A 26,705-nucleotide genomic window follows, 5' to 3' on the forward strand; every position below is an offset into this window, starting at 1 on the left:
TGGTAAGACGACATATCACTCTTGACAACAGTTTCCATCAATGATAACACTTGGCATTTGTTCTGAGAATGTTTTACTCTGCATCAGAATAATAAAGGCAATGAATTGGACTCTGGAAGTACAGGAGGACTAAGATGGTTCCCAAAAAACAACTCAAGCCAAGTAGCGACCTGATGATTTTTCCACCTCTAATGCAGACAAAGCCGTCCAAAGCAAGTCTATTGTTTTCTTTTTGCCTTCTGCGCATGTCTTCTACAAGGTTGTTTTTTTTTTAGGGAAGGGGTCGCAAATGTTTGTCCTGCAGCATTCGTAAGACGCCATCTACTGATACCTTATTCAATGCCAGTGAGAACTAATTGGAGCCTGAGTTGATCTTGATATCACTAACGTGGGAACCTCTGTTACGCCGTCCTCCTTTGAGCTCGTCAAAAAAAAAATAGATCGCCTTTGGCATGCGGTCGTTCCCTATGCGGGATAAGTGTCCGAGCCAGGAATGCTGTTGAATAGTAAATAGTACTTCTGTACTGACCACACCTGCCTCCAGCAGAACATGGTTATGTTTAAGCTAGTCCAGACAGAATATGCCCATTATGGAGCGAAAGCACCTTTGATGGATGCGTTCGTGGAGCCTCAAATAATTTCTATACATCACCCAGGTCTAAGAGACATACGAAAGTGTGATGAGAACCACTCCTTTATAAACATTGATTTTTTTTGGTTGGTGGGTGAAGAGGCCTATTCCGCTATCCTCTTAATTGGAGTCACCAAAAGAGCTGTTTGGCCTTAGCGAGACGGTTGTCTATTTCCCTAGACAGTGACGCATTGTGAAACCATTGTCCAGTTACGTGTAGTGGTCGACAACATTAAGGAAATGTCCGACCGTTTACATTGATTTGTGGAGCTGTGGTAGTTCCGTCTGGTGACTTCTGAAGCATGACTTCCTTTTTTTTTGTTTTTAGTTTAATACACTGACCAAAGAGGCAGCAACCTCACAAAATTCATTGACGGCAAGTTGAATTCTTCTGCTCGGTGTGTGAAAGAATTACAACACTTCAGTAACAACCATCTCTTTCCTTTTAGTACAGGAGTGCGCCCTATGATCAATATACTGCCGTCGGTGAGGTGATGATGTAGATGTCCCAACGCAGACGTCGCAATGGAAACAAAAAGTCATTATTTAGAATTTATAGTAGATCTATTCAATATAATAAAAGAAGATAAAATGTTGGTATAATTTACAACTCAGAGTGTGAAGAGTCTCAATATTATCCTAGTTTAATCTCTTACATAGGACGTATTGAATGTTTATATCTCGCCTATAGTGACTAAATGCCCCTGTATAATGACCACATGATCTATTGACCACTGGAATAATCGATACCATTCGTTAAAAGAACTCAATCAGTCTACCGGTGCGTGACCTCAATTTGTAGACTGACAGAACGTCAATCTGCGAGAGGCGGAGTGACGTCACTGACAGGAAGGCGGGGCCAGAAAGGTCTTAAGCCTTTTCCAGAACTGCCAGTTATGTGATCTTCTACTTTCTCTCTTTCTCTCTCTCTCTCTCTCTTTGTCGCTCTCTCTCTTTAACAGTTATCTCCAGCAAGACATGAAACCCACATAAATATGTTGCTTATGACAACACTGGAGTTGTATTAATCATTATACCTCTCCATACCAGCTCCTCTCATCTAGCCCCCATCTCTCCCACCTCATCCCAGCTGGACTGAGGATGTAGTCGATTACGCCACACTATGACAGATTCGTCTGCACTCTTTCATAATGCGACAATTAATTATCATTCACACAAACTGCCTGTTTCATTTCTCCACTAGTTGGGAGTATCGATACCACACTGGTCACAGAAATCCATCTCTGCCATAGGAATAATTCATTTCGGCCTTTTTTTTTTCCTTTTTATATCTCATAAACCTTTTGGCCACCCGCTCAGCAGACGATAGTCCGAGTCCAAATCCGGCCTCTTGTTGCTAAAGCCGAGTCTCCTGTCCACTGGTGTGGTGAAGATGGCTGAGTGTTGTCCACTCATTTTTAAATTAGTTTCCTGGAGCTGACCTTTAGATTTCTTTCTTTTTCTTCTTTTACGTTTGCGTTTTATAGACTTCAAACTGGACACTGGTCTGAGCCCCGGATACTGGTCTGAGCCCCACTTCTAGTTCAGCAAATACTTGCATGGTTAGTTTCAAACACATTTACATAGTACCTAGATTTTGTGATTTATTTAGACATATATAAACCAAATATATTTTCTTCATGCTTTTGAATAAACAGACATTGGAGAGTTTAACATGGTTACCAGTTGGTTCAGTTTGTTTTTTAAACTTTATCTCTCATGATATCTAAATTATTTCAGACATTATTTTTAAGTCTCTAAAACATTTGGAATAATAATTTAAAAAAATCTTGTTTTATCTGAATATTTACAAAAGGACACATTGAATGAAATGGTTGCTCATATTTACCTAAGTGTATATATCGTACTGATCAGATATATGACAGCTATACGTTGATTGTTTGAAATAACCGCATTACAAACCTTGTTCGCGTCAACTTACTAATTTCTGGTCATTGAACATTTTTTTAAAATTACTAATAAATTTGATCCTAAAATAACTATTTAGTCACTGGAAACTTGATTAGATTTCATGTATTCCAGTATATTTGAGATCAACTTAAAACAAAAAGAAGAATTCTATGTCTTAGTGTGAATGAAACGCTATTTTATTTTCATTTATTACATATCAATAAATTCTATCATAAGGTTCTAAACACACATTCAATTTAAATATTTGTGTTTAGATACAGTACAATTTCTTTTAAATAAACACCATTTTCTTTTCAGCACATACTACTATGTATACAAAATTAAAATTCAGATCAGACTTCCAGATTGTAATCGAGGTTCTAAAACTGTCATTCCTGGCACCTCGCCAATGTTTTTATTTTGCAACAGAGACGAACGTAAGTGCAGAGCCATACAAACATGATACGTGTCGTGCATCGCCCCCTTAGCCATGGCGCCCTGCACCGGGAGAGTCATAAATATATAACAGGTCATAACAGTAGGTCTAGGAGGAATGGCTGGGGAATGACTTATTAATACAGGAGATGCAATGGAGGATGAAAGAGATGACTGTAAGCTGGATAACTGTATGTCTTATATGTGAGATGACTGTAAGCTGGGTGAATGTATGTGAGATGACTGTAAGTTCTGTGACTGTGTGAGAGGGGTGACTGTAAAAGAAACATGTATTGTATTTCAGATGACTGTAAGTGAAACATGTATTGTATTTCAGATGACTGTAAGTGAAACATGTATTGTATTTCAGATGACTGTAAGTGAAACATGTATTTCAGATGACTGCAAGTGAAACATGTATTTCAGATGACAGTAAGTGAAACATGTATTTCAGATGACTGCAAGTGAAACATGTATTTCAGATGACAGTAAGTGAAACATGTATTTCAGATGACTGCAAGTGAAACATGTATTTCAGATGACTGTAAGTGAAACATGTATTTCAGATGACTGTAAGTGAAACATGTATTTCAGATGACTGTAAGTGAAACATGTATTGTATTTCAGATGACTGTAAATGTGAGACTATATGTCAGATGACTTTGTGTGATATCGTGTTTCAGATTCATGTACTTGCGTTATTAATATCAGATGACTTTGTCATACGACTGTGTGCTGGAAGGCTATAAGTTTGATGACTGTAAGATACTCAATTTAATATGACTGAGATGACTTGTTATCTTTATCATTTCTAGCTCTTGTCTCAGAGCGACCTTTTTAGTCAATAGATATTATTTAGATCCCTCATTTTCCTTGACAATGAAAATGGTCGGGTGGTATGCGCTCTGAAGTGTCGTCTCGATGGTCCCGGGTTTGAACCCCGCCCACCCACCCCCACACCCTCCCGTCTTGTGGAAGGTCTGGGCTAGGATGTAATAATCTTCACTACTGAAGGAACACCCAAAACATGTGAAGCAGACACGGCATAGACTGTACAAATGTCAGTTATATTTAATGCAGAGAGGTCCTGAAAGGACTGATTAAGTCAATCTTCTATTTGCTAGGTTACAGTCGCAGTGGATAAGTTCTTACCAGCAGACTACATTACAACAACAGACTTTTATTTATATTTCGCTCCAATCTTTTTCAATGTGTGTACAACATTGGTCTGTAAAAGTTAACCTGACCTGAATCATGTCTGCAGTTATTTGCATACATATGAGCAAAATATAAAAGCATGATAAGATAATAAATGTAATTGAATACGTAGGCGGCCCCTTTGGTCAATCGTATTTACATACTTAATGTATCTAAAAAAACATATTGTCGATTAATAAGAAATAATTTGAAATCTCGTGTTTAGAAGTATTTATACGCTTACTCAGACAGTGTACGTACATATGTTTTATCAAGGCCGTCCGGCCTTTAAATAATCTTGTTACGATCAGATGTAAAACGTTCCTGATAAGACACTCTTAAGTATGTGATTATTTTCCTTAAGAAAATAACATTAATATTGTAAATGCTAACGCCCAAGATATTAACAAATTTAGATTTATGATCTTTATAAAATTTTAAAACTATTTATAAAAATGGTATACATGTATTTCATAATCATTTGCATATTTAGTTTTGAAATCCAAAGGTTTCACTTTTATTCTGTGCCTTCAACAGACGATGGTGTGAGACCTTTCAACAGCTCTTAGTTTTTACACTGAACCAAAAAGAAAGACGGATGATTTGTCTCCCTTCATTATTATATGTCCTAACTAAAACTATATTTTCTCCAAAAAAAAAAAAAGTAAAATTATCGAACAGTGTTTCCCAAACTGTATTCCTCAAGGCCCAAATAGTTGTTCAACGGACACTGAATTAAAATGCCAACACGTTAAATAGTTCTCAAGTAAATGAGAAAAGTCAAACAGTGTTGTACATTTAAGGCAAGCACTGGACGACAGGTAGGAGGCAATACTAAACGATGTATTAATTTTAAGTTATCAACAAATAGTTAGACTTGGACTTCCGCTATCAAGTCACAGGGAGTAATGTCTTAAGTTCTAAGTGTCCTACTTAATACTAGAACAGACCATCGACAGACTTCCCAGTGTCGCTCCAGGTCTCCCAAACAGTTCACTAGTATCACACAGGACAGCACTTAGCCCCAGACTGTTCAGACTCCCATAACTTCAGCCGGATCTACAACAGTCCTTCTTCATGTAGAATCAACATGTCTCGTACTACTTGTGTTGAATGGTGCTCCGAGGCGCACCATCTGTGTGGCGCGGGTGCGGAATTACAACAATAGGTCATAATAGTTCTCCTTCAACAAGAAACACAACATTCTATAACAACAGCACAATGAACTTTGAACCGATCAGAAGTGTCATGCTGATGTGAAACAAAGATCCAAAGATCATCCATTCAGTGATCTCTGGTCAAATTTGTTCGGAAGACTACCGCAATATAAATATAGAAACATCGTCACGCTCGAGATTTAAATACTGTTTCCCAGATCATGCCTCTCGAGCAGTTATGCTCTTCAAGGACGCAATATATATATATAGTTCGTCCATCGTGGTTCGATGATGACCACTTTTGTCATCCAGGGGGCTGAGAGCTTTGCACTGGGGTTTTGTGCCTCCTCATGTGGCTGGTGAGACTTGTGTGAGTCCGGAATGTTCGGCTGCACACCGGGCAGGTTATTCCAGCTGGAGCTAGTGTCATCTTGCTTTTCTTCTCTTCTGCTAGCACAGTTCTCATGTCCTCTGCAACCTGTACGCCAGTTTACACAGCAAACTGCAAAGGACGCAATACCATCAAGGTCACGAGCGAACACAATCACAAATGTTTATGCCTTATTTTTATTATTGTTTTTATACTAGAATATAATAGTTATAACTTAGAATATGGTTTAATTTTTTTTAAAATTTCATCAAATAGGAAATAATACAACATTAAAAGAAAGAAAATTGTTCCGGTAATTTCTCTGAATGTTTCGTTACATTTAACGTTTGACAAACATGTTTACATTGGCAATGGATGTGATGTCAACACAATCTTAAAGCTCGGCATTCTAGAATGGAAGACTGACAACATTAGGATGTTATTTTTACAAAGCTTAATACAAAACTCTCTGGATGGAATCTTGTACATGTTTTTTTTTCCCCACGCCCCATGCTCGGATAAGTGAAGACATGGCACAATTTTTCATGGTCGATGACTACACAGGTATCATTTAAAAAATGACCTTTAGTTAATCAAATAGTAGTAATGAATTAATTTTGTTTTACATAGAGACAGTAGGACCCACTATGGTAAAGGAAGTCTTGTGTAGGGAATTAGGCCGTTCGCTAAAATTTTTAAACTAACGAAAAACTATAAAATCTTCTACTTTTATAAGTACTTGAATAGCTCAGTGGCTAACAAGTTGGCCTCTACCATGTAGCGCATGTTCGAAATCAGACTCAAACATATTTTTTGTATTGTTTTGGGAAAGGCAGCACGGAAACCTTCTCTCAGTCCCTTCCTACCCCCCCCAACACCCCCACATGTACCCTAAATTGATTGGACCTTAACGCACTGAGCATGATATCAACAAGTTTGCTTTAGACAAAAACAATTAAGCAAAATATTTCCATCGCACACATTTATTATTGTTAGTCTAGAGTCTAGATCATATAAGAAATTATTACATGATTGATTGGAGATAATTGATGCAATTTCATTCAATACAAAGTGTTTGGAACCAAAGTATTTTGTATATTTTATTTGTATTTCTGCTGTTTAAAGAAAAATTAGATTATAAAGTTCTGGTCTTTATTTACACAAAAATTCTTAAGTGACGTCACAATCATGTTGACTTGCAACACGTGGGCCACCGTAACTTGGTCAGTCAACAAATGTTAGTTCTATAAGAAGTACCCGGCCCTCACCCCACTCGCCCTGGTGCCAAATCCCACCCGAGCAACGCCATTCAGAAACTTCCATCGCCCGTTAAATCACATTATCCCTGTAGAGTTAAGGGCGAAGGCGCGGGCCGCCGAGACGCATAAATATGGCAAATTTGATCAGGAGAGACGTGTTAATTGAACGGACAATAACTTGCCGACCTAGGCGCAGTAAACTTCTCGAGGAGGCTCCTTTTTGGAAGAATTTTAGGGCGTCCGTGATTTCCCGGTCGAATAACAGAGCCCATGTTCCAAGACATAAAAATCTCTGTCTGTAATCTCTATTTTAAATTGAAACTTTCTCATTACGAAGATTGAAAACTGTTCCTTTAACCAATGCCGGATTTACGGTAGTGCATACTGGGCGACAGCCAAGGGCTTCATCAAGTGAGGCATCCAGAAAAAAAAAAAAACGTCCTGGAATTCTACCTACTGTTAATACTTGGGCGTTGGTTTGTAGCCGAAAGCATCTAGTACAACTTAATCAATTTAGGCGTAATAATTTCTAAGTGTAGAGCTTGCAATAAACATAAAAAGAATTCTTTAAAATAAAACAAAAATATCTCTCATTTATAGATATACACAAATTCATCTTGAGGGTAGATGTATGTAGAACAACAAGAGAAAAAGATATAAATTACTAAAATTACACAGGTCTCACGCTATTCTCCACATGATCAACTGTCACACCATTAATATATTAACTTAAATTATGAAAGATCACCTCGTGGTTTCAACCTACACAACCAATTATGCAACCTTATTTTCTACATAATTTCATCATAATCATGCACAAACGCTCCATAACACTTAACTTAAACCAGTTTCTAACCATAAATTAAGGGTAAACTTTGAATTTTTGAAGGTAAAACTCACCAAATAGGATTCGTAGTAAAGTGTGACGATATTCCTGGTTCGTAATGAGGTCAACTCCCACAATTTCTTTTATTTTCCTACAGAAGAAGGGGAGGCAACACTGCCGAATCTCAAATAATATGATGCCGACTTCCATAATAAAAAGATGTTTTAATGCAAAAGCCTTGACGTCAATAATAATAATAGTATTATTTTTATTATTATTATAGTAAATACAAATATATTATATTTAGTGGCGTCACTAGGGTGATGTGAGGGTTTCGAACCGCAACAGGTGACACTTATCTAAGGGTAGCACCCTAGATGAAAAAAAAATCACTTTTATACCAGTAGCTAGATCCCCAAACACGCTTACGCACATTTTATATAAACATGTATCTGAAATATAAATTCACACCACTATTTGCTTCACTCGAACATTACAAGTTTTATCTATTCGATATTTCAGCCATTATAGTTTTAAGGCCGTCAACCATGTTTATATACAAAGCCTATAATAATAATCTCTTATTATACATAAACTATGTCAAGACCGAAATCTAAAAGTCTAGTGTCACATTTTGGTGTCAGCACTAAAACAATGTTGAAACTTTTTTAGACATTTCTTCATGTCTCTCGGACTACTATATCCCCCCCTCCCTCTCCTCCATTCTCTCTCTCTCTCTCTCTCTCTTCCTCCCATTTTCCAATGAGCATTCAGCCTCTCTAGGGAACTGGCTTGTCTGATAGGATCTGTTGCTCCTGTATGCTCTCGTGATCTAGATGGATGCTCCACCAGTGAGTTCCATTGACATATAGGTATTGGGCTAGCCAGGGATTCAATGTCAATATATCCCAGCAAACATCAGTCCACCCACGAGACATTCTATGAAGAGAGACACCACGTAACGAGAAACACACTCTCTTTCTATGGACACGTCCAGGCTCGTTTAGAAGTACTTGCAGTAGAAAGAGAATGTTTAAAAATAGATCTGAGAATACATCTACCAAGAGGGTCCGGGGGAAAGAATCAAATGAGAAAATTAGATTTGGCCATTGTTCACATCACAGAAGTTTCGGCGTCTGCGCCCAAGGATATTTTAGACTTAATAGGGTCGGACATTGAGAACAATTTCCGGACTGACCCGACGACTAATTGTAACGGCTGAAATCATCTTTGTGTTAATCAATAGGAGATTGTAGGTAACCCACTTAGTTTGTCATGAACTGGTGACCCACTTTGCCAAGGGCGTTATCTTTATCCTGAACTTTTTTTTTATTATTATATTGAAATCCTGGACGGGGTGATTTAGAGATGCTGTGCTGCTATACAGACGTCACGTGTCTAGATTGGATAATGATGTTGAGGTCGATGACAAATGCGTTGAATGATTTTGCGTCTAAACTCGTGATGCCAATTTGAATGGTTCGCCCAACGTTACCTACGTAGTTGAAGCTAAAACTCGGGGAAATAGAGTTTCCTGTAGGTCTCAGACATGTCTTGAACAGCTCTAGTAGGTCTATCTAAGGCAGCGGTTCTCAACCTTTTAAGCTCAGCGACCCCTTTTTACAATCCCCCACTCTGCCACTCTGCCAATCGTCCCCCAAGGGGGTCGCGACCCACAAGTTGAGAACCCCTGATCTAAGGACAATGTTCACATCAACTGTGTCTCTTTGCTCCTTGGGGCTTGTTTCTGTTACATGTGCTGAGTGTCTCACCCAAAACCTTAGATGACTGCTGGTCGTGCCGTCGTGTGTTAGGCCACATAAACTGTTGTCTTTATGGTCCCAGGCAAGAACCCTGCCCGGGGCCGTTTCCCGTCGTCCGTCAGGAGTTATGGGCTAGGATGTTATCTTTAATTCTAAAGGAAACTTAGACCTACGTTGTACAAATCTTTTTAGTTCATGGACCACAGGCTCATAACTCACAACTAAGAACTTTGAGACGAATGGAGCATAAGAAATATAGCATTTAAAAATATATTTTGCTAAGAAAGCTATAAAGCTTTTAAGCACAAAACAAGCGAAATTTAAAAAATCTTTCTTTTAAAAAATAAAAATAAAAAATACAAAGCTTATCTTAAGGGGAAGAACTCCGTCCTTACAACCATGTCTACCAATACTCTACAAGCTATCTCGCTTATTGGATATTAAAGAAAATAATTAATTACCAATAATTAATTGACTAATCGAGCATTTTTGTTTATTGATTCATAATTAATTGTTTAAGTACCAACTTGATCGGAGAATGCGTGAGAGAGAATTAGCGTTAACTAAATAGATAAATTTAGCCATATCTGTGAATACTGAAGTATTAGTTTTCCTTGTTGCTATTAAACAAAAAAAATGAATTACCAGTAATTAATTGTCTAACTGGTTACTTCTTTAAAAAAAAAAGATTCATGTCTTATCTATGTCAATACATAATTGTGCGAAGTTTCAACTTGACCCGAGCATGGGTGTGGCAGAAATAACGTGTACACACTTTGTACCAGACAGACAGACAGACAGACAGAGTTAATGTAAACTTGGTAAAAGCACACTCTGGTTCAGGTTTGTAATATTGTGCCATCACACATATGACATAAGACACCGATCACAAAATCAAATTTGCACATTCTTTTGTATCTTTGGCAAATTGACTCTGTAAACAAACTGTACCCTACTGCGATTAAATGTCGCATGCAATGCTAAAGAGAAACTGGGGTATGAACGTGTGTTTTTGTGTGCTATCGTATACATTGTTTGCTTTAATATTTGTTTTATGTAGTGCACAACTGTAAAACACATTTCCTCACGGATAATAAGATTATTATTATATTACATTATTGTTATCACTATTATTATTACTATTATTATTTTTAGTATTATTATAAAATTATTATCTTCAGGCTGTAGCCCGATTATAATTTAACTTTAAAGTGACAAAGATATTTAGACTGTGTTAGTCACGGTAAGATCTGTTCTACTGTAGAATTCATTTCACTTTAGGTATGTTTGAATTCAGTCAAGTTGTTCAATTGATTCCCAGTCTAGATTTGCTTTCATAAGTGCTAGGTGGCTTGAACTTGCCATGGCTTGGCTACCTATGAAGGGAGCTCGAGGCTCGACACCAGAGTTGTGGCAGAGTTGTGTTTACTGAGCGCCTAAAGGCAGCACGGAAAAACCTTCTCCTAGATTCCCCCTCCCATCCCCCCACTGGTCCACATCTGAGATTTGACCAAAGCGCTCTGAGCATGCTATAAGCATGAAAGTAGAACTATATAAAAGCCATATTTTGTATTTTTAATTTAAGTATTTGCCTTCAATGAGATCTACATCCATGAAGTTGTAGTTCACATATTTTGTTTTTTAGTTTTTAAATTCAAACTTCTACAGACACATTTCAAAGAATTGGTTTCACTTTTATATTTTGTTTGATCGCCCTTCACCTAATAGCTAGGGGTGGACAATTTAATTGATTGACAAGTTCAGCGTAAATCTAACGTGACTATTGTCACACTAATGACAGTGAAACAAGTGGGGCCTGGTTTATGTCAATGGCGAGATAACTCTGTAGGCCTTGCTATTTAAACAAAAAAAAAACCAATGATTTGTAATAAGGAATTAATTCCCGTTCATTAGATGCTGGACGACCAGAGGAGACAAGCTCTATTCATAAAATAACAAATGTAAATAGCAGACTGCATAGAAGGCCAATTTTTGCAATCAGGTTTTCTTTTAGAATAAAGCTGTATACAAGAACTTAACTTAGCGCCCATTTTTTAAATTTAACGGTCAATTAATATGTACGTACATTGAATCTCAAGAGAAACAAGCGTTTGTGATAAGTCTTTTAAAACTTCAGACAAATCACCGATCATTTACATATCAATCGATAGTATTCAGAGCATCAAAGACGTGGTTATAATTAACCTTATTGTTTTATTTTGCTTCTATGTTTACTTTATTGCAGAATGCAAATATCGAATTTACACATTGAGCTAAGGAAAGAGAAAGGCCTCTAATACAAACAGATTTATTATTGTCTTTGTGATGTTTGTATGTTTGTTTGATTTATTTGACTAAAATAGAACACAAGGAGCAGCAGATTAAAAGCTAGACAAATAAATGTGACAAGTCTAGATAGGGGAGGGGAAGGTCGAAATGCTGAATCAATAATGACTACATGACATTGGTTGGGCTAGTTGTGACATTGTGTGGGTTAGTTGTGACATTGTGCGGGTTAAGTTGTGACATTGTGTGGGTTAATTGTGACATTGTGTGGGTTAAGTTGTGACATTGTTAGGGCTAGTTGTGACATTGTGAGGGTTAGTTGTGACATTGTGTGGGTTAATTGTGACATTGTGTGGGTTAAGTTGTGACATTGTGTGGGTTAAGTATGACATTGTTTGGTTTAATTGTCACAGTGTGTGGGTTAGTTGTGACATTTTGTGGGTTAGTTGTGACATTTTGTGGGTTAGTTGTGACATTTTGTGGGTTAGTTGTGACATTTTGTGGGTTAGTTGTGACATTTTGTGGGTTAGTTGTGACATTGTTCAAATTTATTTCGAAAAATAGAAAAGCAATGGTGTTATTGTAAAATGTGTACACCTCATCTGTAGAGAACACTTGACAGGACAGAACACATTTAACACCTGAAAGAACAAAACACATTTGACACCTGAAAGAACAGAACACATTTAACACATCCTAACCTAAATCTCACACGATTTAGCAAGGGTCGAATGTACAAAACTTTTAAAACAATACTTTCTAAATCGTCTAGTGATACGATCTGCTAGGTTTAGAGTACAATTCTACAACATTCATTTATACAATGTGCAAGGTTCACTTATTTAATATACAAGGCTCAGTGAAATGATGTACAAGGTTCACTTATAAACTATACAGACCTCACTTTGGCTAAAACAACCAAACAGTTCTTCAAATTGTAGCGAGAGGTAGAATTAGTCCACTAGAAGCCCTCTGTGGGCACACCTCGACTACGTCTGCTTGTAGGAAATGGGAAAGGACACATCAGAATTTGATTTCCACAGATTCTGAGGACGAAAATTGCATTACTTTGAGACTTGAACTGAATTTAAAGAGAGAGAGAGAGAGAAAAAGAGAGAAAGAGAGAATTAAAGAAAGAACGACAGAGAGAGAGAGAGAGAGAGAGAGAGAGAGAGAACGAGAGAGAGATACAACGAGAGAATTCACAAAGTTGTTTTAGAAAGATGACCTTTTTGCTTTAAATCTCTAGAGTTTTTTTTTAAAAAGGGAAACCCATGACGTCGTGAGATTACGGAGATTACCGATTGTAAACGCCGAAAAACCGAGAGGTAATGATTTTTAGCGAAGCTGGGAAATCCGTCGGAAATGAGTTGCGCGTGAGTGTTATGCGTTAATATGACACAAAGAGTGACCTATGACCCTGTGAGACCATCCATCGTATGAACATGAGCTATACATGTCTGGGTAGCTCACGGTTAAGTTTATTTAGACAAATATCTTCCGAAACACTATTTGAGACGTCATATATAAAGGATAAAGTTCTTACATTTGATTTTGTTCCGACAGACCAGCGGGTGGCCAACTATTTTGTTTTAACGAACCATCGGATGGCCAACTATTTGTTCCGACAGACCAGCGGATGGCCAACTATTTTGTTCCAACAGTCAGTGGGTGGCCAACTATTTTGTTCCAACAGTCAGTGGGTGGCCAACTATTTGTTCCGACAGACCAGCGGATGGCCAACTATTTTGTTCCGACAGACCAGCGGATGGCCAACTATTTTGTTCCGACAGACCAGCGGATGGCCAACTATTTTGTTCCGACAGACCATCGGATGGCCAACTATTTTGTTCCGACAGACCATCGGATGGCCAACTATTTTGTTCCGACAGACCAGCGGATGGCCAACTATTTTGTTCCGACAGACCAGCGGATGGCCAACTATTTTGTTCCGACAGACCAGCGGATGGCCAACTATTTTGTTCCGACAGACCAGCGGATGGCCAACTATTTTGTTCCGACAGACCAGCGGATGGCCAACTATTTTGTTCCGACAGACCAGCGGATGGCCAACTATTTTGTTCCAACAGTCAGTGGGTGGCCAACTATTTTGTTCCAACAGACAGTGGGTGGCCAACTATTTTGTTCCAACAGTCAGTGGGTGGCCAACTATTTTGTTCCAACAGTCAGTGGGTGGCCAACTATTTTGTTCCAACAGTCAGTGGGTGGCCAACTATTTTGTTCCAACAGTCAGCGGGTGGCCAACTATTTTGTTCCAACAGTCAGCGGGTGGCCAACTATTTTGTTCCAACAGTCAGTGGGTGGCCAACTATTTTGTTCCAACAGTCAGTGGGTGGCCAACTATTTTGTTCCAACAGTCAGTGGGTGGCCAACTATTTTGTTCCAACAGTCAGTGGGTGGCCAACTATTTTGTTCCAACAGTCAGCGGGTGGCCAACTATTTTGTTCCAACAGTCAGTGGGTGGCCAACTATTTTTTTCTAACAAAACAGTGTGTGGCCAACTATCCTCGTTTTGGGAGGCATAAAAATTTTCGTCCAAAGTTGAAGAAAAAAAAAAGGTCAGATCCGATGGACTACATTGTGTACTGTAGATATAGTTATCTTCGGGCCCGAGAGCACCCAGCCACTAGCCAGATATAGCCCACGGGCCTAAGTTTTCGCATCATTGCACCATATAATAACGTGTTTGTCAATGTTTTAGTGTTGTCCTTGTATTGGTACTTAGTTATGCAGCTGTTTTTATCCGAATAGAGGAGGTGAAGTATGCCTTATATAGTCAAAGTTTTTGTATGGACACCACAATGGCCATTACGTTTCACTAATAAATACAATTGACAATTTAAGCTAGTAAGATGTTGATCCGACAGATTGGATTCGAACTGAAAATCATTAGAGTGGGAGTCTTCGACTTATTTAATCGCCACATTCATGATTTCAAGACAACTGACTTAATTGTTAATTATCATAAGTGAACTATGTTTCAAACGGGTGACTTAATGACTTAATGACTGAATAATTCGCGGCTATGTTAAAAGTTGTGTACAAATGGCATCAGAAATTAAACACACCACAAAGTATTAAAACAAAAAAGTATTTGGGGGTTCTCGTACATGGAGGTATTTCCTGAAAAGCAAACTTTGGTGTATCTGATGTAGGGAATATTTTATATTCAATAGTTTAAAAATGATACACGAATACAAGGTCTAGAATTTGATTCATGGTATTGATAATCTAAATGTCTAAATAAACCATGTAACAATTGTTTTTAGTTTTCAGAACTTTAGAATAAAATTATTAGCACAAAATAGTTGGTATTAGTGATCTCCTATATAGCGCTCATAACATTGTTTTTTAGCGTCCCCCGAAAGGGAAGAAGACCCTGTTAGTTTTGTGTGGCCTGTCTGTCCGTCCGTCTGTCTGTTTGTCCGTCCGTCCCGTTTAGATCTCAGAAACTAGAAGAGAAATTGAAAATAGGAAATCATGATATATTAGATCATTCAAAGTTCTGATACAACGGCTACTTTTTTCTTTTCGGAAAGTGAACAAGCTAATTTAAAAAACGATCTATGCAAGCAGATTTTTCATAAAAATACACCACTTTTACAACTTTTCAGAATTAATAGTAACAAACACGGGAGGCTCTTTAGTAGAAGAGATATCTAAATATGATATTTTTAACACATTTATGCAAACGGTTTTAGATTCTTTGTCAATTTTTTTTTTTACATTTGTATTGCTTAGTTAAGTAAGTTCTGTTATACTAACTACTAGATTTACACACAAAAAATGTTTACTATTTTTTTTTAAAGAAAAAATCTATTTAATATACAATTTGGGCAGAATTTAAAAGAACAATTAATTTGGGCAGAATTGAAAACAACAATTAATAAGTAGTTTTTCATATTATCGCGTGAACTGCAGAAATGCAATGTTTCGATAAAATTTTATTTTTTTACGGAAATGTTTTTTTCTTGAGGATTTAAATAAGAGATTGACCCTTTACAAAACAATTAAATCAATTAGATACTCATTATAAGACATCAGTTAGGTCAGGTTCACATGTAACTTCACATTCACTTTCACCTATTCTTTGGGTTGCTGGAACGCTGGGGCACAACACAAGATCTGTCAACCCTTTTTCTCCATTTTCTCTGTCATTTGTCTTGGATAGAATTTCATTCTGATGTCCATTCTGAAAATATTGAAACCTGCCTATTTACCTGCCTGGGTGGACCACTTCTGGGACCGATTTTGAGTTTGTGTTTCCACACAAACTGTCTTTGTAACCTTGTTCTATCTGTATATTTGTATTTTACAGCTTAAAATCAAAGTGGAATAAGAAATAAGATATAATGTCTCTATATACTGTTTCAATATGCTGTCTCTTTATACTGTATATACTGTCTCAATATACTGTCTCAATATACTGTCTCTAATGTTTAGCGGGAAAAGCTCCAATAGGTTTTAACTTTTAAAAATTCTGCACAAATATGTCCTACAACGGTGTGGCTCAGTGCTTCCAAACGTTTTCCTTAACGGAGCACTTCGTACATTCTAAGTATTAATCGGAGTATTGTTTTTTTTTAGGGAGATTAATTCACTAGTAGTTCCTGGAACATCTATTCAGGCCTAGGGTTCCATGGGTCACAGTTTGGGAAACACTGGCTTAGATTGAGCAGCGTGTACAACATACACGGATTTTATTTTAGAGATTTGTTTTCACTCCTCACTCACCTATACAACCAAAGTTATTTCTTCTCTTTCCAGGATTTCTACAACTACGCTTGCGGTGGCTACATCAAAGAGACGGACTTGTCTTGGTTCAAGAATCGAATCAGAGAGTCCCCGGATGAGATCGTACAAGAACATAGAAAGTATATAATAGGTAAGACTTGCAGGAAGTCTTAGACACATTAAGGGACATGTAGATCAATGAAAGCAGGAAATGAAATTTCTGACACTCTCGGCTTATCATAAAAACGCATTCGTAATTCTGTCAAAAGGCGAAAGTAATCAATAATAATTAGGAAGAAATCTATTTTCATTTTTTTGTATTAAATTTTTTTATAACACTTTTTGTTATAAATTGAAATTTTATGTAAAATATTTTTTAGAATTTTGTAAAAATATTAAGCAATATTATTTTTATTTTGGCTAAGCTACAATATTGAAGTTCATAGATTTAAATAATAATTTCGGCTTCCAACTGCGAGCGCTAAAAATGATAAATTTTTTCATAGAAACTCAATCTTTCATGTTGACAAAGTGTTAGTATAGTGGGGAGGTATTGAGGTTTCGTGCACTGTCTCTCCAAACCTGCAATAAAATATTTTCGGTTTCAGGTTTTATTATGTTTTATCCGTAGACTACATATAGACTATGGTTTTATCACACAAAATGAACATGTATTGTGAAAGTCTAGTGTGCTGAACAAAACTTGTGCGCTGGTAATACAAAATGCTTTCCGTTATATTAAAATTAAATGTCTAAAGTTAGACCATATCAAAATAATACTTTTTGTGTACTCTCTAAAATACTTTCTCATCTGAACTAAGACTATTGTATAGACACGTCTCGCTTATTTGGTGAAAAGAATGGAAGAAATAAAGTGAAAATATAATTCCATTAATTTTTATTTTCTATGTATGTATATGTGTAGGTGTATATGAGTGTTAAAGTTCAATCTAAAGACGTCAGTAAAATGTGCAGTCAGTTTACAGTGGTACTCGGCTTTGATCACGTTCAGAGAGACCACCAAACGAACAGGCGTCTGTTTCAACCGATATTCCCTGGTCTAGTTTAAAATTTTTTCAGACGAGTCGTGTTTAGGTAGAGTCCGTAAATAGCCTTATGGAGCATCCATAAATGACGTCAGTTGCGCTACATTTTGTTTTCAACGGTGTCATATATCACGGAAAAAAGATCGTCATCCTAAACAGCTTTTTAAACTAGACTGGTTCCAGTCTCAGTTCTTAAAATGATTGGGTTTTTAAACTAGTCCAGTTGCTTTACGAATACCTAAAGTAAAATCAAAATTATCCCTGAATAATAAGGTGCGTGACTTCATATATGGACATCCCCTTTAAAAAAAAGAAGAACATGATATGATGTCTTCATGTTGTTACCGGAAGCACGATTGCAGACGATATTCTCATCGTCTGTGTCGACTGATCGATTAATCAGTTTTGATCTTTGATTGATCATTTTCAATTTCAACAACGCTCGCACAGAAATGTCATGATAACATAAAATCGTGTGAGAACCATTTTAATGATTTATTGATTGCTTTTTTCTATGACTCGAATCACGGTCTTGTATTTCCCTGGGGACTCGTGAACTTTTGAATCTGATGCAAATGTCTCTCTTCCAATAAACCCAGTGCACATATGCTTTCAACTGTCAGTGAGTCAAGTTGTTCAGTTTTTTAAGTATTCTTTGTTCTAGTCAGAGTGTAGATTCACATGATGTTGATATAATGACCTTACTCCTAGTTGAACTTTTTAATTGAACTCTGACCTAGACCACGTGACAATCAAGATGGGTCGAACTTTCGTTGTAAAATGAAGTCAATGAATAATCTCTTTAAAATTACTTTCAGTCTTCTACTTCTTCCAAGTGTACTCAAAGGTTCCAGATAAATCCCTTTAATTGAACTTGGGAAAGGATTATATCACGTGACCAGGTTGGGGAGTTGTCTCTTCGCCGATCTCCTTGCCAGGAGGCCCCCAACAACCAAGTGATCATTTACTCACACCCGTATTTCATGAGACGCGACTCCTAGAGCCAACGTCATAGGTTTCTCCTCCTATGCGAAGGCCAGAGACCGAGTAAACGGGGGACACTCCTTGTTTCTATACTGTATCGAAGCATACCGGAGGACATCCACAACGCGAATGTTCCCGCTGGGGAACGGTGCAACGGATGGGTCTGTGTTAGCTGACCTTTTTTTTTTCATCCGCAACATGTGCATGTACACTCGCTAGAACATACGTGCTCTAGGCTACAGGAGACTATGTTAACTCTCCTTCTTAGCCTTTCCGATTCACCAGGGGATGTCTCCACGGAGGCGCCACGCTGAGGCGACCAAAGCTGGAGTCCTTCGTTCAATATTCTGACAGACATTGCAAGTGGATTTGTTGAGTTAGAAATATCAGAGCTCAGCCTTTAATAAGATAAGATAATTTTTATTGATCCAATCTAATGAAAATTCAGTTTGACTACAATTGACAACCTCAGCGTAGCTACTGTACTAATGAACAGAACAGTAGGAATGTGATATAGTGTTTCAACGTCACACAATTATACACTTGACCCTAGCCTCGTTTTGAAATCGAGGTTTAGATAAAATACATTCAAACAAGTAGTGCGTTCCAGTACTGGGAACACCCTCACGGTGTGGTACAAGGTGTGGTATTCACTTCGGTCTTTACAATAGTCCCAAATTGTATTCTCACGTATGAAGACCCTCTGCCGTCTAGTAATTGTATTTTTATGGTGCTCGCATTGTGCCATAATACTTTTTAAGTTTAAAAACAAATATCTACTATTGCTACTAAGTCATGAAATAGGTATGCCTTGGTATGAATTCTGCTTTTGTTTTAATGATTTATTTTGTCTTCTCGTTGTCTTTTTTTTTATCGCTACGTTAATTTATTAAACTGTTGACTATTTAGTATTATGGAGACTCAGACTTATCTTTCCAGACATCTCTTACATAGCCCACCCCTCACCCCTTTCTAAAAAGAAAACGACTTTCAGCAGTTCGAAATCTTTCCTGATCATTTGATATCAGCCCCCTTACACCCCCCTCCCAAAATCCCCGAATTTCCCAGCAGCTCTTTTTCCTGTACAAGATCACCAGTACGAGGCTCTGAGATCATCGATTCAAAATGAACCTATGTAAATTTGGTATCGATTATAGTCCCTGGTATCGAGAAAAGTAATATTTATCTTAAACCGTGGACAAGAGCGATAACTCCGGCCCGCTCCATTTAAACGGCTATTACGCATGCGCGAGTCAAGCCAATCCTCGAGTTGGTTAACAGAGAGCCATGCCGCCACATTGAGCTTAGAGATTTAAAGGACGTTACGAAGTTTTCGATTAACTATTTCTATATTTATATTCCAAACACGTCACTTGTACTCTTTTTTTAACCGAAATAAATAATTAATATTAAGAAAAAAAAATGTATGAATTCTGCATGGTGAAGAGAAAATCATTATAAATCTTCCTAGCTTTCACCTATCCCTTGTTGGACGGGTCGGGCTCCACAGTTGATCTGACGGCCGTCTCTTTCTATTTTCCGTCTGTCGACATGACTAGAATCTCAAAGTCAATTTCATCTAATTTTTGATGTGTTTCCGTCACTTTCTCTGTGTTCTTTTTTTCCTGGTACTGTTCCCTGCAGAATGATCTTTGCTGTCCTTGATAGCCATAGAGTTTTCGTTTGCGTTTTTCAGACAATGGTCAGCGAGTCGTCGTGGGGTCCAATCGCCTTTGCGATCCTGTTATGAAAACAAATTAAGATATATTAACTTAACATTAAAAGGTTAATACCAAGATGACTTTCTTCAAGCGACTAAAACTAGTTAAACTATAGTTTAATCTTCATCAGACTAAAGTTCGATAAAGGGTTGTTTTTTTTTAAGATAGAAGTTAGCTGTTGGAGGCCCTCACATTCCCGATCACTACGTCACTGTATTAAGTCGCGGTGGTCGAGTTGACCTTGTGTACATTTTGACAAGTCAGATTTTCTTGGATACGTACTTGGATGCTTAAGACACTCAAGCATAGTGATACACAGTCTCTTCAAAGAGACTTACAACATACGCCCTAGCTCTTGGCAATACAATAGTCTATTTTCTTTTTCCCTAACCAGTTAAAAAACAAGCTATTTTTGAAGAAAGATTTAAAGAGATACCTAACAGCCTAAAACCACGTTTCTGAGAAAGCCCGTCTTCCGTGTAGCAGTATCGACACCAGGGATCGTGGTTCTATGGAACCCTTACGAAATAGGTTCCTATCGGACCGAGTCCCGTGTGGAACAAAGAAAAACGAAGGAAAATAGAAAGAAAGAATTAAAAATGCGTTTCTAATGTGGCAATATCTATTCCGTGCTGTGAAATGTGATTTAATGTATGGCCCCAATCTTCACGTACAACTTGCTTGGGCAAGGCAGATAGATTAAATAAATCACGAGCTAGTGTCTTTAATCCCTGTAACTTTTTTTTTTCATATCATTTTCTTCTTCTTTTCCTTTCGATTATATCTCTAGCATTCTGTTGTATTTTTGTTGTCTTATAGTCCATCTGTCTGCCTATCAGCTTCATAAAGTGTCATCGAAAATGTAAATTGGCTTTGAATGTAAAATTCATCGAGTTTTTCCATATTGACTCCAACTTTGGGTCTTCTGAAAACATGCCCTACTTTGTATACAATAGTATCTCTCTCTCTCTCTCTCTCTCTCTCTCTCTCTCTCTCTCTAAATATATATATTTAGCAGGTTTTATTTTTGTGTATGCCTGCATATAAATATAAACTATAACAATAGTAAAACAAAGATATATCACTTATCACGTAACCACACAAGATCCAGCTGCTGTAATCTTTATTTTTTTTGTCACATCCAGCGCTGACAAATCCCTTATAGATACATGCCAGATAGATCTTACACATGTTTTATGACTGAATGTCATATATCAACTAGGCACATTTCGTTTCAAAGGAAAAGAAAGTGTCAGGCTTCAATTGCTTATGACGTCATAGGCCGCGTAGTTAATTTTTTTTTCAGGGATCACTCCCAACCTTCTCGTGTGTGTGCGTGTCTGTGTGGATGTCTGAGTGTATGTGTGTGTGTGGATGTGAGAGTGTATGTGTGTGTGAGCAGGCAGTGGAGGCGGAGTATAAATTAAGGAACTAACGTCCCTGGGTTGTTGCTCATGTTGACCTTATCTCATCTCCCACAGATCGCCTGTCTGCATCGTTTGACCGCAGCGATGACCGGCTGATGGCCACATCCAAGGAGATCTTCCGCTCCTGTTTGCTCAGGCCCGGTTCCAGCGAAGAAGGGACGAAGACCATAGGTCAGTAACAGTACGTTGAAAGTATGTGTATGTGTGCGCCTATGTGACAGTACTGTTAGTGTCATTAAGTGCCTTTCAGAATATATCTCTTGTCTCATTTTCTGTACGCAGTACGCAGCAGTTCTGGTGTACATTTTGAGAACTTTTTGTAGACCTAAAAGCAACATCAATATTGCTTCTTAAATGTCTAATGTTAGGTATGCATCAGCTTCGTGGCGTATAGTTTTCTACAATTGATCCTAACTTGAATAACAAGTTTAGGTAGCAAGTCTTTGGAATGTAACAGGTGGACAAGAAAGTGAATATAGGGGGAACCGGTATCGGAGTTTATGTTGTTGTTTTTTGTGGAGGGGCAAAACAAGAAATAGATTTAAAAAAACAAACACATTTTCTTTAAAAAAAAAACAATACCTCCTTTATACAAAGTATAGAGCGATATTTTTTTTTGCTCTTAATGAGTGTTAGATCAAATAAAAAAGAATATTATTATTTATTAAACTCTTGAATGAATAGGGCCTACATGAGGAAATACCCAAATACATATTGCCTGTTCCAGAATAAACAAATTTTATTGAAAGTTTATATCTTTTTACTTCTCTAGACAAGTCATACTAATTGTTTTCATACTTTGAAAAATTGTAATGGTTAAATTAAAGTTTTCCGGTGTGGCCGAGCTAGAAATTCTTTTCCTAACGATATACATCAATTGTCAAATTTCTCGGAAAATCGTTAAAGCTGTTTTCGAGAAATAAGTTAACCCTCCCTTTGCCCATCCAGATTTCTCTTCGAAAGTGTGACTTGAATAGAGGAATCGTACTAAGACAAATGCCATTTTGCATCGCAGATCGTTTAGCCACATACTCTTTAGATATTATAGAAGTAATGCGCTTAGAATTAGAAATTGTACAAGCACTATTAGCAACATTATGACCTCATATTCTCCCCACGGTATGACGTCATTAATGTATTCGACCGTAGACCCTCTCCTTCAACTAAATGTTCTTAACTATTTGTTTTTTATTATTATTATAATATTATTTTTATTTATTTGTCATTGTTTGTTTTTAATTAACATATTTTATGCAGACCTATTTGGATCTTAAATATTTCATCAGTTCATAACATTGATAACAGTTAAAATTAAGAAAACATATATTATTTTTTAAATATTCAGAATAAATGCAACCTTAATATAAAACACACAAATAGCGCATATATATCTTTGTTTATTCAATCATTTAGTATTGGATTCTAAATATTTAGTTTCTAAAATCATTCATATGTTACGAAAACTGAAACAAGTCGTCTGATCGAAGTCAACAAAGAGTTACATTTATCATGTATACGCGATATTCTTGATAAGTATACTAACATATATGTCCTCAAAGCCAACATTTAAATGTCTTATATTTCCTTCCGCCTTAAGCACAGCTCTTTGTTGCGTAACAATCTATCGTTCCTGTTTTCAGCGGCCTCCATATGGGGAGTAATCACTATTAAGTGTTGTGTGGTTTGTGTGTCCGTCCCGCTTATATCTCAAAAACTAGTAAAGATTGATAATTAGATATTATAGGCCCCTAATGTTCTAGATTCTTCAAAGTTCTGTTTCAACGGCTTCTTTTGTTTTTTCGTTTCCGAAAGTGAACATTTCATTTTTAAAATTGACAATGTAGCAACTTTTTTTTTTCATAAAAATACTTCATTTTTATAAATATTGACTATTAATAATAAGTGTAAACGGCCATTTATTTTTTTTTTTGAAAAATAAGTGGGGGTTTCTAATAAATCTTTAATATGACTCTGGAAATGGATTTATACTTTTCTTAAGTGATGTTGTGGAAAATTTAGTATTACTAAATTAAATTTTTCTTATCATACAAACTAGCTGCAGCCCAAATAGTGTTTACTTTTGTTTGTTTAAAAAGATCTATCTATCTATCTATCTATCTATCTATCTATCCATTCATGCATCTCTCTCTCTCTCTCTCTCTCTCTCTCTCTCTCTCTCTCTCTCTCTCTCTATATATATATATATATATATATATATATATATATATATATACATGATATATATATCATGGGCGTAGCCAGGATTGTTTTCTCCCCCCACCACGCAAATATATATATATATATATATATATATATATATAAATAAATAAATATATATATATATATATATATATATATATATATATATATATGTGTGTGTGTGTGTGTGTGTGTGTACATAATTAATCTTTATTACATTCTGACCCTTCATTATTTCGGAAGACGTTTATTGGACCCTACAATAGGTTCTTCCTGGAGTTTGTGAAAAAGTCGTAGACTACCAGCCATTGCTTGCAAGGGGGTCTGGGGGAGCGCTATTTAGCTCCCCTTAGCGCGGGGCTCCGCCCCGCCGCCAAACACCATTTCCGGTATTGAAAACAACAAAATGTACACTCTGAGATATCTACAGTGCATTATCCTTCTATTAATAGTTTTATTTAAAAAAACCTTATGTGGTATGATTACTGCCTTAGATCCTCCCGCGTCATTAGTGCATTGGGCGGTAAGCTGCTTCCACAAAAATCTGTCACTGGCAATGTTTGAAGCCTCTTCCCACCTGCTCTGAGGACCTACATGAAAGTGTGGCGCCAAGTTGTACTAGGATGTCCCTGTTTGCGCTTTTCTCGTAATGGCCTGCATGTAATCGCAACTTTTATTATCCGTAATTCATTTTAGCGGAGAACATGTCTCGCAAACCTCATGCCACGCGCTGTCACAACCTTACTAAGGGGTCGACTCCCAGTTCGGTAAAGGATTTCCTTGATGGAGACCCTATCTCTATAACTGACTTATAAAATCCGTCTTAGCCATCTTTGTTGAGCCACATTTAGTCTTTAGTCTTTTCACCGAAATTTATTAATTGAGCCCAGCCACTGGTAGAAATTTGTAACCTCTCTTGGCTACGCTCTTGGAATTAGGTGAGTGTAGTTTGCTTTAGATTTTATATCGAAAAGGGAAGTTTTATCGTCACAATCATTTGTTGGGTGTTCTTAGACTGAAAAATCTCTGGAGTTTTTTTTTTAAGAAATTCAAAACCCCCATATCTACGTTCATAGAATTTGGTGACTGTAGTTTGCTTTAGAATAAAATTGAAGAGAGAGGTTATCAACCTCAAAACTCTCTGTATGGGGGTATTTAAACTAAAACCATCTGGAGGGGTTTTAAACTTTAAAAAAAAAGCCCTCCGGATGAGGGGGGTTTAAACTCAAAATCTCCCTTGGCTTGGTTACGCTCATATAATTTTGAGTGCGTAATTCGCTTTTTTTAAATTGAAGAGTTGTTTTTTTTTAGTTCAAACCCCGCTAAAGGGGTCAAATGATTTATATTGGAAACACAGGAAGGACTTAAAAACATGACTCCAAGAACACCTTAGAGACAATCCAAATTTTGCAATTAAGCCCGTCTCTATCCATTTTAATAACACACATCATAGGTGTACCACTGATCTCCTCGGCACTGCTATACAACAATGCAATGACAAAAACACCCGTCTGCAGATCGAAAACAAACTTATTTACATGTCAGGTACCCTCCAACCTAACGGGATCAACAACCAGCACACTTTTATTTAATATGCGATGGGCACTAACACTACCCCCCTTTTTCCACGACTGACATCTCCGCCCCCTTCCGATTTCCCGCGCTTTTACACCAGCGTGGCTCATTTCTTTTCTGCCTCGATAGAGAACAACATCGGACAGATAAGTTAACTTAAGACTAGTTTGTGTTAATTGTTTGTCTTTTTTTGTTTGTTTGTAGCTGAGGAAGGCCTCGTGGACTAAATGTCCTTTGTTTTACCTGGTCCGGCAGGCTTACACTTATGTATGTTTTTCGTATTATTCAATATAAGTTGTTGTTTTTATGTTTACTTTTGGGGAATGTATACTGACATTGAATTCGTTAAAAACTGACTGTAGTTGGAACCAATAGGCAATCAGAATCAGGAATAATGAACACTTCCTGAATATTGTTCACTTTTCTCTCTGAATGACCATAATACATACTTGCTATGTTTGTCTTGTGTTTTCTGGCAATGTAATATTTCACGGATACTGAAAAAAAAAATCACAAAACTTTGTCTGCGAACTTGATGTGAAACATAAAGAATGATAAAAGGAGGTCCTCAAAATGTCGACATTTTTGTAGGAAAGTGGATAGTTAACGGACAATCTCTCAATACTTTAGCGCGCGTTGAACAGTCATGTACTTATGGAGAACCATTGAATTTTAAAAATTGTTTTTGTATTGTGTTAATGGCAATGCCAATTTCAATTAACAATGTTACTTAATAAACCGCTCTGTCAAGTGAACTCAAGTGGTTTCAATATCGATAATTTAAAGTATTCATTTTTTCTACTAATTGTGATGTTCAGACTATCATCATAATGGAAGAATTAAGTTCTAAACATCAAGTTTCCCACTTAAGAAGCCATTTGTTAACCTTTTGTAGTTACTTTTATTGATTCTTGATAATTATTTAAACCGTCTCAATATTAAACATGTCAATTAGCTACATTAAAAAAAAAAATATGGTGCCTTCTGTAGCACAGAATTCAAGGCAGATAACTAACCACGGCTAATCTATTTTGTATAAGTAAAAGTTATCTATCCCAAAGTCACAGCGTGAGAAAGTTAATGGACGCTCATATACAATGGAATAAAAAATAAAACTGACATTACAGATCGAAATTTTGGCCAAACCGAGTCCTGCGAGTAAA

The 26,705-nt window shown here is 37.0% G+C and overlaps 1 protein-coding gene across 2 annotated transcripts in view; it reads left to right on the forward strand.

Annotated features, from left to right (window-relative positions):
- LOC106064536 (neprilysin-11-like) overlaps positions 1-26,705 on the forward strand; it is a 155,326-nt gene that overhangs the window by 84,715 nt on the left and 43,906 nt on the right. For both annotated transcript variants that reach the window (XM_056021487.1, XM_056021488.1), the window contains exons 4-5: positions 16,624-16,741; positions 21,823-21,939. In XM_056021487.1, coding sequence (XP_055877462.1) covers positions 16,624-16,741; positions 21,823-21,939 — 235 coding nt within the window. The remainder of the gene's footprint in view (positions 1-16,623; positions 16,742-21,822; positions 21,940-26,705) is intronic.

Source organism: Biomphalaria glabrata, chromosome 2 (genome assembly GCF_947242115.1).
Source record: "Biomphalaria glabrata chromosome 2, xgBioGlab47.1, whole genome shotgun sequence".
Taxonomy (NCBI): domain Eukaryota; kingdom Metazoa; phylum Mollusca; class Gastropoda; family Planorbidae; genus Biomphalaria; species Biomphalaria glabrata.